At 42.0% G+C, this 19,720-nt stretch overlaps 1 protein-coding gene across 10 annotated transcripts in view; it reads right to left on the minus strand.

Annotated features, from left to right (window-relative positions):
* TNRC6C (trinucleotide repeat containing adaptor 6C) overlaps positions 1–19,720 on the minus strand; it is a 113,077-nt gene that overhangs the window by 28,918 nt on the left and 64,439 nt on the right. For 9 of the 10 annotated variants that reach the window (XM_033139444.1, XM_033139443.1, XM_033139437.1 and 6 more), the window contains 6 exons: positions 16,053–18,641; positions 7,818–8,027; positions 6,993–7,162; positions 5,674–5,754; positions 5,180–5,237; positions 4,742–4,887 (listed from right to left, as the gene is read on the minus strand). In XM_033139444.1, the coding sequence (XP_032995335.1) occupies positions 4,742–4,887; positions 5,180–5,237; positions 5,674–5,754; positions 6,993–7,162; positions 7,818–8,027; positions 16,053–18,641 (3,254 nt within the window). The remainder of the gene's footprint in view (positions 1–4,741; positions 4,888–5,179; positions 5,238–5,673; positions 5,755–6,992; positions 7,163–7,817; positions 8,028–16,052; positions 18,642–19,720) is intronic. The other variant, XM_033139440.1, reaches the window with a different exon arrangement.

A 19,720-nucleotide genomic window follows, 5' to 3' on the forward strand; every position in this document is an offset into this window, starting at 1 on the left:
GTATGTAAACAAACATCTGCTATTTAATGCAGGTGTATAACAATTTATTTTTAAAATCAGTTACCAATTTGAGGGATGAGGAAGACAACAAGGGGACTGCTTTGTTGACAGTGTCCTTGTCTAAATGCCATATTTTAGAGCTAATCAGGACCTTCAAAGAATCCTGTACTGTCAACTGCAGCCCCAAGCATATTCCAGTTTATATGCATATAGGTTTCACTGGCATGAGTAGGACTTGAGTAAGTGGGCTGAATTTTATGTCTAATTCTTCAGCTTTGTCATAGCATAAACAAAAACCAAATTGTAACCCCGCCCCAACCAATTTCCAGTTAAAAAATTCTTCTAAGAATTGGGAGCAATAACATCCCATAAATTGGTGGGTTCATACGTAACACTTCTAATCCCTCAAGAAATAAGATTATCTCCTCCCTCCCTTGCATGCTCAGAGTCAATTAAGTTTTGAACCAGGGAAGCCATCACCTCAGTGTTGTCAAGCTGGTTTGTGCATATTCTCCAAACTATTACTGGAAATCACAACTTAAAGTTGGTTCCCAGTCCTGGTTTGAAGGTCAGCCACAAACTATAGTTTGCTGATTTGGATGAAATGGCAAACAACAATTTGCCTAAAAGATGGGAAGGAGGAAATGCCATACTAAAGAGGAAGGGGCTTGCACAAAGCTTATTCCCAATCATCCAAACCATGGTTTAGAAGATTGGACACATTATATGTGAAACAATCCAAAATATCAAGAAGAAAACCTTACAGCAGAAGCTTTAGGTGGAGGAGGCTTGGGAAATAATCTCATCTGTCTAGGAGGCCATCTTCCACTATTCTAGGGGTATTCTGCTCTTCCCTCCAAAAAAATGTCCCCGTCCCCCCTGTGTATAGCTAGTGTCTTTGGGGTTAAACACAGGATTAACATAGGGGGCCAGTGTGGACATAAGCTAAACTGTGATATAGTGTTACAAATTCATGAGCCAGGATACTTCCAACCTTCATCAAGTACCAGTTCAGAAACATCTGCTAATCACAATCCCATGTTATGTCATGCTCAGGAAAACACTGTGCAAATGCTAGTTAGTGAGCAAGCTGGTATCATAAACTACAATTAGACCCTGGGTTTGTCTGAACTAACCAGACTTCTTAAGAGTCTGAACATAACGTAATGGTTAATTTAAAATCAAAAGAGAAAGTTGTCAATCAACTCTTTTTGTGTGCAAGAGGAGAAAAGGTAGAGTGCATAACTTGTGCATGTATTTTTTTTCCTTAAAATGTTAAGTGGTATATTAATTATGTAAATAAACAAACATTGTACATGGTTCCTGTGGCTATTGATTCCTCCCCTTCCTCATGGTTTCCCCCATCCTACTGACATCCTCACTGTATAACAATACAGATGTCTTCTGAAAACCTTTTTAGTTCAACAAGCCTACCTAGATGTATAATTTAGTTGGGTATATTTGTTTTAATTTTATCTGTGTTTTATTGATAATTATCATATTATGTTCACTGCATAGAGGTTTTTCTATTAAAAATAACCCCTGACCTGCAGCAATCCATGAAGTTGGCAATCAGCCCCACACATGAGCTCAGAGGCCCAAGTACAGAGTGTAGCAGTTACGAGTTTCTTTAAATAAGAGGCTCTAGCCAGTGGGATATATGTTCGAGACCCTCAGTTCACATGTGTGCCTGCCTGTCTCCCAGTCTCAATCTCATTCTCCTCAAGACAGCTAGACACGGAGAACAATTACGAAGGGAAGGAGCAGGATATGTTGGGAGGCACTGAAGATCAGTGAGAAAGGAATGAAAGTAAGTGACAAGAACAGACACAGGCAAACTCAGCCTTCCAGATGTTTTGGGACTACAACTCCCATCACCCCTAGCTAACAGGACCAGTGGTCAGGGATGATGGGAGTTGTAGTCCCAAAACATCTGGAGGGTCGAGTTTGCCTATGCCTGGACTAGAAGGACAAAGTGAGTCCCTGGTGAGGGGAAAGAGGCAACAGTAAGAGGTGTGTGTGTGTGTGTGTGTGTGTGTAGACTTGCTTTTTGAAACTGAACAGCAGGAGCCACAAGAAAAGAAGGTAGTGTGGGGAAAGGGGACTGCAAATTTAATCTTTGTGTGAGAGAACTATGGAAGAGAAAGTGAATGTATGAGTATGGTGCCTGCTTCTGTATGTGTGTGAATAGATGGCTGGGGATTTCCATGTGTGAAAAGAGAATGAATGGATTTTTGTTGGGGTGAGGGGGAGGAAAACAGAGGTGTGTGTGCACTTTGGGCTTTGGTCCTGCCCATTGCCCTCACATGGTCTTCAGCCACTTTTTCTCCCAATAAATGCAGCTCTTCACTTATAAAGGGTTGTCCACCTCAATGCTAAACTATTCTTTGGCATTACATCTGAACTGGCCTACATTTATGAATGTGCAGTGTATGTGCTGTGGAGCAATTAATATAGAAGTGAGAACAGGGGCTTCTACTGCTACACTGTGCCTGTCTGGAAGAACGATAGTAAACAAAAGCATTCTTTCCCGCCCCCACTGGTTTAGTATCACAGACTGCAGCAGGGTGCTGAGCAAAGGTTCTGCCCCTTGTGGAGCCAGATTATTCTCTGATGCTTAAATATCCACTTCCGCAGGCAAATATTCTACAAGTAAAAGCCTGAAGTCATGTGGAAAAAATCTCAATTTTGCTGTGTACTTTGCAAATAATTATAGCTTCACGAGTGTATGCATGCTCTTTTGTTAACTTGCTAAAAGCAGTAATTTTACAGCTAATTTGCATCATCTTCCCACCCACTCACTCAGAAGATTATTAACTGTCAGGGAATAGCCCATGTTCCTAAAAAGGGTGAAATATTGTTCCATGCCAATCAAACATGAAATATCTGTGGAGTCCTAAATAAACTCCTGCTAATACATTTTTTTCTGCCAACTCCTTGTAGAGGCCCATGAAAAGTTTCTTTATCATCAACCAATGTGATACTTAGTTTAGTGCTGGAAGGTCCTGAGGGAGGACACAGACATTTTCTAATCATATCCCCAAGGTCTTTCAGCTCAACATGTTTCACATTCTGCAAGAATATCTGTCATGCTCCACAAACTGCAGCTTGCATGACAGTAACAGGTTCAAGGATTTCTTCTGTTCAGGTCATGAGCTGTTTGCTATCCTTTCTTGCCTCTTAAGCAGGAATACTTTTCAGTGTCCTATATATTCTTTCTACTCAGGATTGGTTTGCTCTAAAAACCAAGGTTCCGTGTCACATACAAAATACTGTGGAATGCTTAAAAAGTCATTTGGTCTGAAGTTTTCCCTGAAAAAAGCTAGGACATAGCTGGAAGGAGAAAGAAAAGCATTCCTCAGAAGGGCAAAGTAGCCTTAATACTTAAAAGGCCAAATAAACAGAAATGAGAATGAAATGTTTTGTTGTGATCCATACTCCATAGTCTGATCCACAACAGAACTTTCAAGTACTGTATTTAGGTGCAATCCACCCCTGCAACTTTATGTGCTAATGCCACATAATAATTATTTTTTCAAGTTATGCTCCTGGTTAACAAGAACAACTTCCTGAAAGTGTCCTACACTAATGGAAAAGGAATTCTGAGCATTTTCAGACTCAGAGGAGCCCTTCTGTTCACCAGCGGGGCAAGTCTGGATGGAACACATGGTATTCATTTGTTGTGTTTACAATGCTTAAAAACACAGAGAAGTGTGATACTTTACCTAGAACTGTAAACTGTAGAAAATCTGGTCTTTTCATAAACAAATAAAGGCACTTGCTAAGCAATTAATAATTTTAGAAATAAAGTTGAGGATGCATATGATGATTACTTTATCTTGATGTCTCAATTACAGACTCCAAAAGAATTGTTCTTCCTGGATTTTTATTCTCTGGAGCATTACAAATTGCCATGACCAGAGATGGGATTTTGGATGTGGTAGATGTGTCAGTGCAGTGTTAGTGCATATGGTGGCCTCCAGAGGTTTTTATTCTACAACTTGCATCATCCCTGAGCGTTGGCCTTGCTAGCTGGGGCTGATGTGCACTGGAGCCCAACAACATCTGGATGGCAGCCCATTGGTTGCTCCTGTACTAGAGTGTCTAAGGACAAACCTAGAAGAGAAGTTCCATGTAGTGGCTGGGCCTTTTTTATTATTCAATGTATTTGGAAAAGTTTAAAATCTATTACTGGTGTCTCTAGATTACTTGGCAAAAGACAAGAGAACTAATTTTTTTTTCCATATTTCACATATCCACACCGAAAGAGAGTGTCTCAGCTCAATATTTAGTGTTTATATGGCACCACTGAGGTACAAGACATTTCACAGAAGAACATATAAAATATCTCTGCCTTATGGCAAGAATGGGAAACCTGTGGCTCTCCAGATGTTGTTGGACTCCAAATCCCATCAGCTACAGGCAGCATGGCCAGTGGTCAGGAATCATGAGTTGTAGTCTCAACAAGGTCTGGAGGCCCACAGGTTAGCCAGCCCTGCTAGAAAAGAACATCTGGAAACATCAAGTGGTGATATTGTGCTAATGCCAAATGTCTACACCTGCAGATGAAATAGAACATCTCACTCTCCAGTAACTATGCCTTCTTTTACTAGTAAGCTAAGAAGCAATGGGAGCAGACTCATGAGGCAAAACAGTACATTTACCTGCCCCACCCACATTTTCCAGGTTAATCTAACTTTTAGTGTTTCTTTCCACTCTGCTTCCAGAGTGCTGCACTCACCTTGTCAAGGAAGGTGGGGCGGTCCATGGAAGACTCTTTGGAGATTGGTGGTGGGCGGCAGCCAAGGGGTTTGGTGACCATTCCATTGTAGTCAGCCACACCCATTCCACGCTTGTCCATTTCCACCTTCTTTTCCAGCAGAGCACCTGCAAAAAGTAAACACAATATGAAGTCACCAAAGAAAATGAGGGAAATGTCCCTAAGTCAAGACAAAATGACTGTTGTACTGATAGAACTATTGCTACACTCCCACTGATATTAATACACTTCATACTTGAAATTTAAAATGCATTTCATCTTTTAAAACACTAAGATTGGCACTTGATAATTTACAACCAACTTGATCCTTTGACATAATGCTGCTGGGAAAACTGATGCGAATTTCATTGTAACAGATCAACCCACGCAGATGTCTATTTCAGTTACAAAAATACTTACTCATGGCCTGATCTAGATTCATACTGTTACTCTTCAAGGCCTCTTCTGCTGGCTCTCTCTGCAAAAATAAGAAATTGGGTTTTTTATGAAACACAATGTAGATTTTACAAGAACTGTAAAACAGGTGCAAGGGGAGACATACCTAGAGCTTTCAAACCATTCAACTGGTTGAAACAGAGGAATTTTGCAATCAAGTCAATAATATATATGTAAAATTTGGAGTGAGATGGATTTGCTAGGAGCCATGATTCGGAGCACCTTACAGCAACTACTTCCTGGATTAAGACATCATAATCTGACATGCTGATTTTGGCTGGGATTTATGGGAGCTTGGGTCCACCAGCATCTGGGGGGCTACAGGTTCCTCATCACTGCTTAACACCATGAAGCCAAAGCCGGAGACAATACTAGCACATGAATATTCCTGGCCTAGAACCACATGATGGATGAGCTGGAAATGTAATAAACAAACAAACAAACCGAATGTTACTCACTGGGAAGCCCATGTCTGTGAGCTGTTTTATCAGACGGTTCATGATCCAGGCCTCATCTTGCTTACTAGATGTCTTCATGCCCTGAGAAAATTAATTGAGAGGAAAAATGGAAAACTTTTAAATAAGAAAACCCTACACCCAATTTAATTCAACAAGACTTACTTCTAGGTAACAGTGTATAGGATTTCAGCCTAAATTTCTTTATTTGTCATATTTATTGCAAGGAAAGAGAATGAAAATCCACATGAAATCTTTCCATATAAATATTGCATGAATGTGAGATGGCTTGGGTGCAATGTTAAACCATTGTATAGTGTTGGATTAGGCAACATGGTACCCTCCAGACGTTGTTGGACTACAAGTCCCATTAACCTCAGCCAGTATGGCCAATGGCCAGGGACGATGGAGGTTGTAATCCAACAACATCTGGAGGGCACCACATTTTCTACCTCAGATATAATACTACATGCATGAGCTGTGGCATGTTTTGGGTTCACACCAGAGGGGGAAATATGTTTCTTGTCAGAAAAGCAATATAAGACCAGTTTGGGTGTAAAAATTAGATATTATTCTATGGTTGAGCATCACATCCACAAGTTGCAGCAAGCCTCCTCTTTTGTACTAAAGTAGAGAAAGTAGGGCATGTCTGTTTTTGATTTTAAATTAACCAGTTTCCTGGTTAGTTTAGACTCGTGAGCTCAAACAAGACAGGATCAAAAAATGGTTTCTGATCCTGCCTTGTTCACTAACTAGAATTTTTGCCACCTAGAATTCCTTAAGTGTGGATGCAAGGAGGAACTCAGGTTACTTTAAAGCTGGAACTGGAGGCTTTCAGGTTTACACAAATCTCATACAATCAGCTGAGAAAGATTCCTACTTTCTACCTTATTTGTTGGACAGCAGAGAAATAGCTTATCACACTTGTTAGCAAGCAGACATGCAATATGACCTGTAAAACTCTTGTGTCCCTTATTTGTCAGAACTTATTCTATGTGGTCTTTGCATGAATGTTGAAATACTGCAAAAATCAGATCTGTTTGTGTCTGTAAAGAACACGTGATTGACATCTACACCAGGGTGCAAAGGAATCAGTTAGGCAGGGCCATAACATATCAACTGATTCTCTAGTCCATTCCAGCTTTCCAACACCATTTGAACAAGACAAGTGATGGTAACTACAGGATAACAATCTTATTGTAGTGTTTTTTGAAAATGATGACTTTCATACTTCCATAAAACAGTTTGATACAGTATAAAAAATAAGTGCACGAACCATCTCATCTTACTGCTTTTTATAACCCAGCTGTGCTTAGTCCTACCTTTTGAAGTCCTTTCTTTGGAGCATTCCCCCAGGAGCTACAAGAGGAATTACTCTCTTGTGAAGCAGTATTATTCCACATATCTCCTTCTTCATCTTCCCACTGACTTGAACTGAGATTTACTTCATCTCCACCACCGCCCCAGCCTTCTTGCATAGAAGATTTAGAAGCTGTGGGAGGAATGGAACATTTCAGTTAACCTTCCTATACTTTAAAATCAAAGGGCTTTGTTTGCATGTAACAGTCAAGACTTAGAACAAACATGACTTAGCACGAACATGTGGGCTCTCGCTAAGAAGGCAGCAACCACTTTGCTCCTCCCTCCAGCACTGCTGCACCACTGTGAGCCAAATCAAGGATTGACTTAGCGGCTTATTCATCTGAACCTAGGCTTTGATTTGCCTCATTCCAGACAAATCATGAATGAAAAGCCATTGTTTGGACTTGGAGTGAGAAAAACCATGAGCCTGGGTTCAGGAAACACACTAAGCCAAATCACAAGAAGCTGACAGCAGGAGTAATGTGGCCACTATTTCCTCTCTGTGACCCCAGACACTCAGTTCACACTAAGCATTATGTGCAAGTCAATATATTTGAAATTTTTTGAGCTTGTTCTGTATTTTACTGCTACATATATTTGGAGAGCTTGTGTCTGAATTAATAAAAAGAGCATAGGTTATACATGTTGGCCCATTGTTGGTTGTTCAAGTGATCAAGCAGAATACCTGTTTAAGCTAAAAAAAGGGTAATATATATGAAAACAGAGCTATAATTCTTCTTGCCAACTCAGCCAAGACAAGTCAACACACACACACACACACTTACCTGGTTTGCACAGTACTGGGGCAGCAGCTGGTGCACTTGCTCTTCCATATGACCCTACTGACTCAGCAGAGTTATCTCCCCACCCTGTACCACTGCTGGGAGGCTTTCCCCATGCTGAAGTGCCATTATCAACTGCAGCAGAAGGGGAGGAAGGCTCTCCCCATGAAGCTTCAGGCTTTGCATGGATAGCAGGCATCTCTCCCCAGCCTGCTGAAATCAGAAATTTGGGGGGGGGGGACATGGTTAGAGGAAACAAAGAAACATAAAATCAACTTTTTAGACTACATTTCCGGAAAGCGTTACATACATACATACATACATACATACATACATACATACACTAGCTATGGACAACTTTGGGAGAGACAGGATTTAACTAAGACAGATCCATTTCATTTCCTCTTCAAGAAAGACTATACCTGTGCACAGTAAGAATAACTTGCTGAAATTGTGAAGAAAGTGGTGCCTGCATCATAATAAGAAACAGCACCTGTGGATTCTTTTGGATGACTGAGTCACAAACATTCCCCATCCCCTACAAAATGCCAATTGATTATGATAATAAGACACATCAGATCAGATAAATGAAGATGTAGACACCATAGTGCCCTCCAGATGTTATTGAATAAACTGCCAGGGGCTGATGGGAGATGGACTCAAACAATATCCGGTAGGTACTATCTTGGCTATACCTGGAGTAATGCGTGTCTTGATAACAGCAGTTATTAAATCTGGGAACTAAGATTTGTAAAGTGATTTGTAAAGAAATTAGATGATTGGATCACATACTGAGCATGCCTTGATTTGATCCAGTGCAATAGGCTACTATCATAGTGACAGAACATTGTGCATTTACAAGGATAACAAAGTCACTAGAGGAAGGAATAAAAACGAGGAGAAAAGTAATTTACAACTTGAGAAATCTTTATCTCCAGATCTGTGTGTAAAACAGGAGTTACCTCAGGGGTATCCTTACTGTAAGGATATCTAATAGGGGAGGGAAACCTCTGGCCTGTGGGCCAAATTTGGCCTGACATGGCTCTCAATCTGGTCCCTGAGGCCAACTTCCCCAAATCATGGCCACCTGCCCTATGTATGTGACACCAGGTGTGGGGCAGGTAGAGATGTGGCTAGACTGTTTGGGAAGTGTCAAGGTGCATTTGCCTGTTTTTGTGTGGGGTGGGGGTGGTTCTGAGCATTGCCAGGTTGTTTTCTTTAACCTGGGTATTTTGTAGTGCTCACACCAGTTCTTAGATTTCCATTTGTGCCCTTGGGCTCAGAAAGGTATACTGTGTAATACACTAAGGCAAGGATAGCCAGTGTGGTGGACTGCAACTGCCTTTATTCTTGACCACTGCACACACTGGTTAAGTTCATGGGAGCTACTCCTGCTCCAAGGTATTTTATGGGAGTGAAGCTAACTGCAAAGACTGTGGAGGAGCTACTGGGACTAGTGGGAGGAGGGGAGGACCTGTGAAGTAGCAAAAGGAGGCAAGCAGCCTAAGATAGGAACATAGAAAAGGAGAGAACTGAAGAGTTGATGCCAGATGGAGGTGTTTGCGTAGTGGAGACTAGAGAAAGAATAGTCCGTTCATAAGGCATGGGGAGCTTCAGAGATAAGGAAATACAAAGTTGAAAAACTGATTTGAAAAAGCCAGCCAAATCTTTGGCTGGATGCCTCTCACATGGAGTTAAAAGGCTTTCCCTCATTTCTGCCTTCATCCTGTGGTCATATATTGACATACATGTTGGCATAGAAGAAATTAAGTCTCATTAATTATTAGAAAGGAAGCTAGAATGCACAATTTAAAGAGCTCTGAGTCTTTGCAACAGTACATTTAACCTCAAGCTGAATACTGCAATTTCCACTGCAACATGTATTCATTTATTAAGTACAAAGAAAGAGGGACCAGCTTCCCTAGGTTCTCTTTAAATTCAATAATAATGATTAATCACTACCAATCTGTAACGTATAAGCCATTTTGTTAAATACATTGTGTTTTGAGCCACACAATGTTATGTAAATTATTACGCACAACAAGGGAGTTCATGCCCTGGCAAATTACATGTAATTACATGAAAACAATAACATGTGTTAAGACACCCATAGTTTGTAAAGTTCTCAAGAGATCAAATCAAGTGCAAAAAATTGCAGTGTTGACTATGACGGCAGTTAGTTAGAAAAATCCTTAAACAGTAACTTGGGCATTGCTGACGTTTGAATCCCTGAAACAATTCAAACTCCACTGGGGGTTTCAGAACGGTTATGTATATTTGCATTTCTTAAGTAACACACTCTCTCACACACACTACCTTCAATCCAACAAAGCATATTACTAATGATATTTCATAGGCTCGCAGGATCAGATAGCTGGGTCTCTTTAGAAGTACTGCTTTGGAGGATGATAGTGGGAGATCTCCACTGGGGATGAATTTCATCATGATATTTCTTCTTCTTCTTCTTTTAATACCCCAGTCATTTGTGTGTCATCCCTCAAAATAAACTGACTCATACTGGTGTGTCATCCCTCAAAATAAACTGACTCATACTGGTAGAAGGCATTCCTTGATGACCCAGACAAAGAACTGTTCCATAACATTAACCTGCTTTCCCCAACATTAAGGCAGACTTATTTTTAAAAGGGCTACAGCTGTCTGTCTGGTTGATGATAGGGTAACATACTTTATTTCAGCAGAGGCCTACCTGTTGCCTTCCAGGTGTTGCTGGACTACAACTCCCATCATCCCTGACACTGGCCATGCTGTTTGTGGCTGATGGAAATTCTGAGTCCAAAAACAAATGGAAGGCCATATGTTTGCCACCACTGCTTTATTTCATTGTAGAAGAAGAAGATGAAGAAGAAGGAGGAGGAGGAGGAGTTTGGATTTGATATCCCGCTTTATCACTACTTGAAGGAGTCTCAAAGCGGCTAACATTCTCCTTTCCCTTCCTCCCCCACAACAAACACTCTGTGAGGTGAGTGGGGCTGAGAGACATCAAAGAAGTGTGACTAGCCCAAGGTCACCCAGCAGCTGCATGTGGAGGAGCGGAGACACGAACCCGGTTCACCAGATTACGAGTCTACCGCTCTTAACCACTACACCACACTGGCTCTCAGAAAGTCAACAAGTAACTGATTTATTGGAACTCAACAGTCCCAGTTTTAAGAATCCTGGAATTGTAGAGTTGGAAGGGACTCCGAGGGTCATCTAGTCTCAACTAAAGCATCCATGACAGATGGGCATCCAACCTCTACACTGGAACCTCGACTTACGAGCGACTCGACTTCCGACATTTTCAACTTCCGAATCAGTTCCGGAAGTGAAAAAATGGCCGCCGCTTCTGAAATTTTCGAGTTACGAAGGGGAAGCGGCAGCACGATACCTCGACTTACGAGGTTTTCAATGCGGTTTTTTCGACTTGCGAAGTTTCTTTCCGTTCCGAGATGGCACCTTCGACTTACGAAGATTTCGACTTATGAGGGCGCCTTTGGAACGGATTATCTTCGTAAGTTGAGGTACCACTGTACTTAAAAACCTCCAAGGAAGGAGTGCCCACTAGCTATGAATTTCCCACATGACCTGGGACAAGCAACAATGTTTACACTTTAGATACCTATAGCTAAATTAAAGGGATATGGGTGCTTTCGGATGCACATGTATTACTAAAGGTGGATAATATATTTCATAATTTTGTTTACATCCCACAGATACACTTTAATTGAATTGTAAGAAGATACTGTATAATAGAAGGGGAAAGCTCATCCTGCAAGGGGCAGCGAGAAGTAATTTGGCACTCACTTCTCACTTTGTTATGTCTGCACTATTGCTGAAAATAAGCCAGAGAAATGGCGTTCTTATCTTACAGTACCTCACCAGGACAACATCCTTACTAGAGGAACACTTCAAAGCACAGAGGAAACAGAGGACAGACAAAGAGAATAAATCATCGGGTAGACAAAAACATCAGTAAATGAAGGGTTTTGTGCTGTCATCTTATTTGCTGGAACTGTTTACAGTGTATGTTGTCTGTCCAGCCCAGCTAAGATAGAAAACCAAAGTGGCATTAATCCAGGTTTTTACTTTTCTGTGCACATATAGGCTTCATTTGTTACCATGCAGTGTACAAACTTCCATTTCAAATGTGGCTATATAATGTCTCAATAAAGATTTATGATTCTATACATGCTTTAGGGGACAAAAGGATAACTTAGGTCTATATATTTTAAGTCAGTTTGCTGTGTTTTAATATCTTTTTACATTATCTAGAAAGAAGGCTGAGGCTACGGAATAGTAGTCCCACACAATGAACTACAAAAGACCACAGAAATATTTAATTCTGAGTCAATGAGAAATTTAAAATATCTTACATAAACAGCTTTTTCTAGTGCAACTCTTGTAGCTTACAACATAAATAGATTCTATTAGTCACTGGGGGCATTTAAATGACTCAAAGTAAGAGATTTTCATGTCTTATTAAGGTCACCACATTACATTACCAGAGTTTTAAGTTACATTCAAATTGTGTTGTGTTTTCATGCTAGTTTCCCCAAACGGGAAGTACTGCTGAACTCAGCAGTGCAATTCATTAGGAGCTGGCACTGAAATAATGTGGAGGAGAGGTGTAATTTCTTGTCCTTCACTATGCAGATTATCTGCCATCTGAAGTGTGGCTTCTCTATAAACTCCTGGTCACACAGAAACCTGTCCATGTGATCATCTCTCCTTCTGGGAGAAGAGGCATTTGGGTAGTTTTCTACATAGTGGAGGTGAGGGGCTTGTATTGGGGCCAAATCAACAGCAAGGATAGGGACTACCCCAAACACATTTTGCAGATGAGCCTGAAAATATCAGCTTTCCTTTAAAAGAAACCAAAAAGGTTTCTAGACTATGTGGCTGTAAAGAAAGGCCTGTAAATAAAACTGCACTAGGTAGTTGTGAGGAAAGATGATGGGGGCAAGCTTTAGGCATCCTTTGGATTCAGTCAGAGAGAAGGGGAAAACTCATATCCTAGCCCTTCTTTGTAGCTACCATTTATCTCCCTGTTACATACTGCTTTCTAGCCACCCCAGCTGCCTGTCTCTTCTGCCCTGTTCATGAAAAGATCCTTTTTTCTAAGCAGGCTGTTGCTTATGAGGGGAGTTCCAACATGCACCAGTAGAGCAAATCCAGCACTCCAGTCAATACACCCATACTGTATTGAGCTCCACACCACCTCGCCCAGTCCTACATGGTAAGTGACACACCTGCTGGGAAGCTAGCATTGCAGCTTTGCCCCACTGGGTGAGTCACCACTGCTGGTATATTACTATACAACTTGTAACAAATGCTGCTATTATTGATCCAGAAAATCATTCATTTAGAATATCTGGATAGCCTTGTCCAAGTCCCTCATGCTTATGTAAACTCAGCAGTCTGCACACAGTAAATGTACAGGAGAGTCATTTTATGGACGCAATTTGGGGTAGTGGGGAAGAGTCATAGCTACCATTTCATTCAGCCACATACCATCGTTTCCTTTATGGTTGAAAACTGAAAATATCAAACATGGATGTTTTCATGGATGAATTCAACTGCTGATCCCTAAATATATGGAGCTGAGATTGTAGCTGTACCAGTTGCTGGCACTTCTGTGACTCAGGCTACTCTGTATCAACTCTGCCTTCTATACTGGTCGTGGGAGAGGGCTGGCTGGTATTTGGGGCTACAGGGTTGTGACATATCCCACATAGGAACACCCTGCACACAAGGGTCTGGACTGCTCAATCCCCAGGGGCATTGGTGTGTGTGTGTGCATTTATAATAGATTTATCAATTGGCCAGGCATGCCTTGGCCACAGCACAATGACAAGGAGGGTCCAGTACTCATATTATGCGGAAAAGGTAGGGTGATCTTAATGAAATCTTCAAATCCCACCCCTCTGACTGTCCCCAAATTTAGATCTATTATGACCCCCACACAAATGCATTTTACAGGGTGAATCCTTTAAAAGAGGCCCCGTGGATACAGAGTACACATGTTCCGTGGGGGCCTCTTTTAAAAGACTCACCCTGTAGAACAGCAGCTGATGTGGTTAGCACAAAGGGCAAGGGGACAGGTTACTTCTACCCCAGTAAGGTCCCACATCAGGGCAGACTGTCACAGCAGTTCCATCATGGTTCACAGCTGCTTGCCCACATGTGAAGCTTCCAGGGCACTTGGTAGGGGTTGAATCATGCCCACTTTCTAGAGATGTCCATATCCCACTAAAGGACTGAATATTCATTTTTAATGCTGAAGTAATAGGTGCTTTAAAATCTTCCTACCCAACCTTGATATGTCACTACTTAAACCAATGAGCTTGAGTACAGGTAGCTCATCTACCTTCATGTGACTATAAATGTAGTAAAGTCAGGAAAACACAGGATTCTAGAGATAGGACTGATTATACAAAACCCTACCAAATCTGGTCAAAGGGTTACAAAATTTCTAGGGGCATGGGATCCAAGTACATAAGACATTCAGAATAGATAAAATCTCCTCCAAAAATATTTTCCTAAACATTATCAAGTGAAATAGAGAAAATGGCACAAAGACATTAAAATTGGGGGGGGGGCAAAGTTAATGATTAGGAGCTGCATTCTTCTGGTAGTAATAAGTTAAAACTTGAGGATTGGCTAAAAGTACAGAAAGGATTGTCAAAAGTTTTATTCACTGCTGCAAAAAAATGGAAGTTTTTTAAAACTAGGACAACACAAACTACAGCTAATTATTTTGTTCAGCAAAAAATAAAAAGTAAACACAGTTTTCTATTTCTCAAGACAAAAATCTCTTTGTATGAGATAATGAATAAAAATCACTGGTTCAACAACTAAGCAGCCTCTTGGGTAACAGCCACAATTGCAGAAATATGTCTTTGGCAGGAGACAGCCAGCGTAACAGAAACAGATGGATAGTGTCGGAGAATGCACATCAAAGAGGGACAAACAGCAACAGAGCAAAGAAAGTAAATTCAAAAACATGATGAAATTATATCTTACCATATAATATTTTTGTAAGAAAAAAGTCATGCTGCAGTTTGTGTGTCTGCCAATAGGTGGCCATGAGAACTGCAGCGACAACAGCAGGCAGAGCAAGTGAGCAGAGCAAACAAGCTGGCAGCACAAGTGAGCGAGCTGGCAGAGCAAGCCAGCAGGTGGGTTACCCAGGAAGGCCTTCCTATGTTCTGTCTGCAGCCACTGCCACCTGGGAAGCCTAAGGTTTGAACAAGCAGGCAGGCAATCCAGCAGAGTGAGCATGCACCCTGGCAGACCTTCATGTGCTCCCTGTCTTTGTTGCTGCTGCCCAATGTTTGCCAAAAACTCCCTCTTCTCCTCACAACTTGCCTCAAACCACTGCAGTGTGAGGTAAAGGGGAGAAAGACTTTCTCCTCTTCATTCCCCTATTGTCTGCAAGTGGCAGCAGGATCTTGGGATGGGGCAAGCTGTGACGGTATGGGGATGTTTTGGGGGTGGGGATCTGCAAATGGGATGGCAACAGACAGATTAAATGAGGTGTGAGGGGATGGGGAGCTTTGAGTGAAAGGCAGGGGGTTGGCAAGGGGATTGCAAGAGTTGGCAAGCAATGTGAGCCACAGCAACGCTCCCTAATGAAGATAATATTGTCAGATATGTCCTATGAAGGGCTAGTGATCTGACAAGCATGTGCAGATGAACTGACAACCATTATGTCCCATAGAATTGCCAGGTTATGGCTTTAAACACACCTACTTGGTTATGTATATTCTAAGACAAGGAATTAGTACCACTAGCCAATTACCAAAATCATTTCATAATCTGATAATTCTTTACACCTTTTCAATTTTTTCTCCATCCTTAGTAAAACAATTAGTATCGTAACCACAATTTCAAAAGAAAGATGATCCACAGACTGATCTAATGGCATATTGCCTGCATCTTTTATCCTTTTGTATATCATTTCTCATATATGAAATTTTCATCTGGTCACCCTAACCTAGCCTCTTGTGTCTGCCCTGTCTGTGTGCTGTAATTCAGAATGGAAAATGAAATGATAAATTTTAATAGCAATGAGTATTTTGGACATCTTTTTATACCTTATTCGTATTAAATACAAACTTATCCTTAAGGCAGGAAATATAGCTTGAATATAAACAAATAATGCCTACATCACACTTATTAAAGTTTCTTTCCAAAAGGTAGCATACTTATTTTGAGAAAACAAAAGCTGTATCATACCTGGACCAAGCAGCGGGGACCGGTTTGACTGGGCACTTGACTGGTGCGGTGGCTGAGGTTCAGCCATGTTTGCGTTGATAATGGTGGTGCTAGTGGTGGCGGTTGTGGTACTGCTCTGGATTACAGGATTGTTTCTATCCCACATGTTTACAGTCTTGTTGTTATTGTAATTTGGGTCACCCCAAGCTGAGGTACCATCATCAATCTCCATCTTGCGCCGAATGGATGGTGGAGAGGGCTCTTCCCACCCCGTTGATTCACTACTATCTTTCTGTTTGGCTGGCACTGGTCCACCAACCCATCCTGATCCAGTCTGTTTAACAGAAGCAGCTCCTCCCCAATTACTCACGTTGTTGTCCTGGGATTTAGAAGCCCAATTCTGTTGAGGACCAGGTTTTAAAGATTCTCCCCAGCTTGTACCTGTATTAGCCTTGCTGTTTGTGCCATTTCCCCATCCAGTGGTCCCAGAACGCGTAGTATCATTCCAGCCAGACCCTGCTCTATTGTCAGCATCCCATCCAGAACCACTCTTTTTCCCATCTCCCAAGTGTCCAGGGACAGATGAGGAATCAACCCAATCTCCACCCCCTGAAGTCCAGCCTGGATTCGATTTCTGTCCATCTCCCCAGTTTTGAGATTTGGGTTTCTGAGGTTCACCCCAAGTAGGCGACTTGTCCTCCTGATTTGTGGTCCCACTCCAAGTGTGGCCACTTTTGGCAGCAGCAGCATTATTGACAGCAGTAGAACTTGCCGGCTCTCCCCATCCCCCTGGGCCATTTGGCGCTTTGTTATTGTTGTCGCCCCAACCTGTATTAGTTGGAACTGTTGCAGGTGGAGAGCTGACCCACCCAGATACTGAAGAGGTATTTGTACTGTTCATGATGGACCCATCATTCTTGCCCCCCGAGTTTGAAGGCTGAGTAGCTGCACAACCCCAGGCCTCGGTTCCATTGTCATTCTTTCGGTCAGACCTTGGGGATTCTTCAAATTCCCAGGCAGTGTTTTGTTTTACAGGAGTCTGTCCCCATCCAGTGTTGGACAGAACCCTTGGGTCAAGGTCATTCCTTGGCAACTGGACTTGTCCTTGGTCTATCATTCCCTTGTCTCTTCTTCGAGCCTCTCCAGTTCCTTCCCTCCCAGTACTGCCTTCATTCTGACTCCCATTGCTATCATTACTGCCTTCACTACCTGTGTTGCCAGATGCTGCAGCTTTGGCCCAAGAGTTTATTTGTTCATTGCCCTGCTGCATGGCAGGATTCTGGCTGGTAACACTAGAGCTATCCCACCCTGTTGATCCTTTCCCATTGATGTCATTACTGGAATGCTGGTTTGGGGGCTTGCTCCATTCACCATTAACGCCATTACTGGTGCTGCGGCTTGGGTGGCCCCAAGCACCAGAATGCATATTACCAACGCCACTGTTGCCACTGCCCCTGCCCCATGCTAAAATCCCAGGACCAGCAGGAGGCCCCGAATCCCATGCACTTGTTCCATTCCCTTCCTTTTGTACAGCACTGCTGGATCCATTTTGTTTAGCACTTAATGCTGAGTTCACAGTGTCTCCATTCCCCTGACTGAACCCAGAATTGCTGTTTCCTGTGGCAGGATTACCTGGGGATATCCCCCACACTGAATTGCCCATTCCTTCACCACTTCCCCCACTGACTTGAGAAACTGATGTCCCATTAGCACCAGGAAGGCTTTGCAGGTGGGGCGGGATGATGGCCCCCATGCCAACAGCCATGCCCCAGTTCGGCAGTCCATTTGTCTGCATTGCATTGATAGGGTTTGGTGAAGAGTTCATGGGGTTAGCGTTATTTGGTCCATCAGTGTTAAGGTTCTGAGGTTGTACGCTGAAAGACACATTCTGAGAAGTGGACGTTTGTGGTTCTGTGCTCTCTTGCGGCAGCAAGTTTCCCCAAGCACCTAAGGTGCCCGTTGGGTTCCCATTCTGGTTGCCCATATTCTGACCTATGGCACTGACTGGACTGCAAATACTGGAAGGGTTGCCTGCTCCCACAGTTCCTTCATGTCCGAGTACAGGCCAGGCAGCTGGATTGGCATTTGGATTAAGGTTAAGATTAATGCCAGCATTTGAGTTGGAAGCACCCCAGCAATTTTGACTTCTACCATCTCCAATCATGTTGTCCATCTTTCCATCCCCACCACTGGCAGAGCAATGAGCTAAGCCAGAGTTGGAACCTGTGGCAACACCCCACACTCTGGCTGAATTTCCATTACCATTTGCTCCACCAGCTCCAAGGGCACTCTGGTTAGAAGTGCTTTGGATGAGTGCTCCATTGGTGCCATTATTGCCATTGGGTTTCTTTGTATGTCCAGTGAAGTTGCCTTGGGCACTCCCTGTAGCCATGCTACTGTTCTCTGAGCCACAGTTGGAGGCAGAGTCAGTGTCTGTAGTACATTCTGAGGCAGATTCAGTCTCAGTTCCTGTAATGGAAGGCCACGCTTCCTTGTCAGTCCTGTCTATTATCACTTTATCCCAGCTGCAATTGGCTTCACTTCGGAAAGTGGGCTGCTGTCCCCAGTGAGTATTCTCATAATGGTCTCCCAATCCGCTGTGACCAAGGTCTGAAAAATTAAACATGATGTAAATTAGTCTGCTATACAATGACCCAGATACATCAGTTGAACTCTGGCTTGATTGTTATGTTTACATTCTGTAAGACTCTTCCTCCCTCCTTTATATAGCTTATGGGTAGGGGTTCCCAACTTTCACTAAGCCCTTGGAGAAGCACAGCTTGTGAATCCAAACAAATTCTTCAATAAGTATAATAATGCATTTTGAATTCTAGGTTCTGAAAAAACAAGTATGTTCAGTGCCAATACACAAAGGATTTACATGCAGACAATAATACTATTTCTCTTTTATTAGGCTGCACTAATAGGGTCAGATATAATAAGCAATACTTTGGGGCATGCAATTTCCAATATTTTCCTATATGCCACAGACATTTTAAACTGAACTATTAAATGGGATCTAGAAATGAAAGGAAAAAAACTACAAAACCAATCAAGCATATTCTGTTGTCAACAAACAGTTATTCATGCCTTGTTAAATTTAGAAACAGAGATAAAAACTTCACTGTGAGGACTGATTTCCAATATTAAAATACTTCTCAAACATATGAGTTGTTATCACTTTCAGTTGTATATTTTCACTGCATGAAATGAAATCAAAGAAAAACTTTATAAAGTATTATCACTGTTAACTAAGACTTTGATGACACGTCTGGTACTCGTTGGCATACATACTATCATTCTAGCACAGAAGGTGGAGCCACACATAGTGCTGGCGCATGGGACTGGGTCTTTTCAAACAGGAGCCAACATACTAGTCCACTTCACAGCAAAGGACAGGCCTAGGTTCTTAGACCAAGGTCATAGATTAGAAATCACAAGGTATAAAGAGAGAACCGCTTGTAAATAGCTGCAGGATTGAGGCCTTTCATTCATTTCATATATATGAACAATCAAAAATATGGATGCTTTTTTTTAAGGTAACTATGACAGTAGTTAATAATGAAGATCACTTACATTTTGAACTATAGCACTGATAGCTATTAAATATAAATTGCATGTTCTGTACTTGTCATATATGATTTGGGACTTTAAAATGATACTTGATTGACAGGCCAATCTCCCTCTAC

This window comes from Lacerta agilis, chromosome 2, assembly GCF_009819535.1.
Source record: "Lacerta agilis isolate rLacAgi1 chromosome 2, rLacAgi1.pri, whole genome shotgun sequence".
Taxonomy (NCBI): domain Eukaryota; kingdom Metazoa; phylum Chordata; class Lepidosauria; order Squamata; family Lacertidae; genus Lacerta; species Lacerta agilis.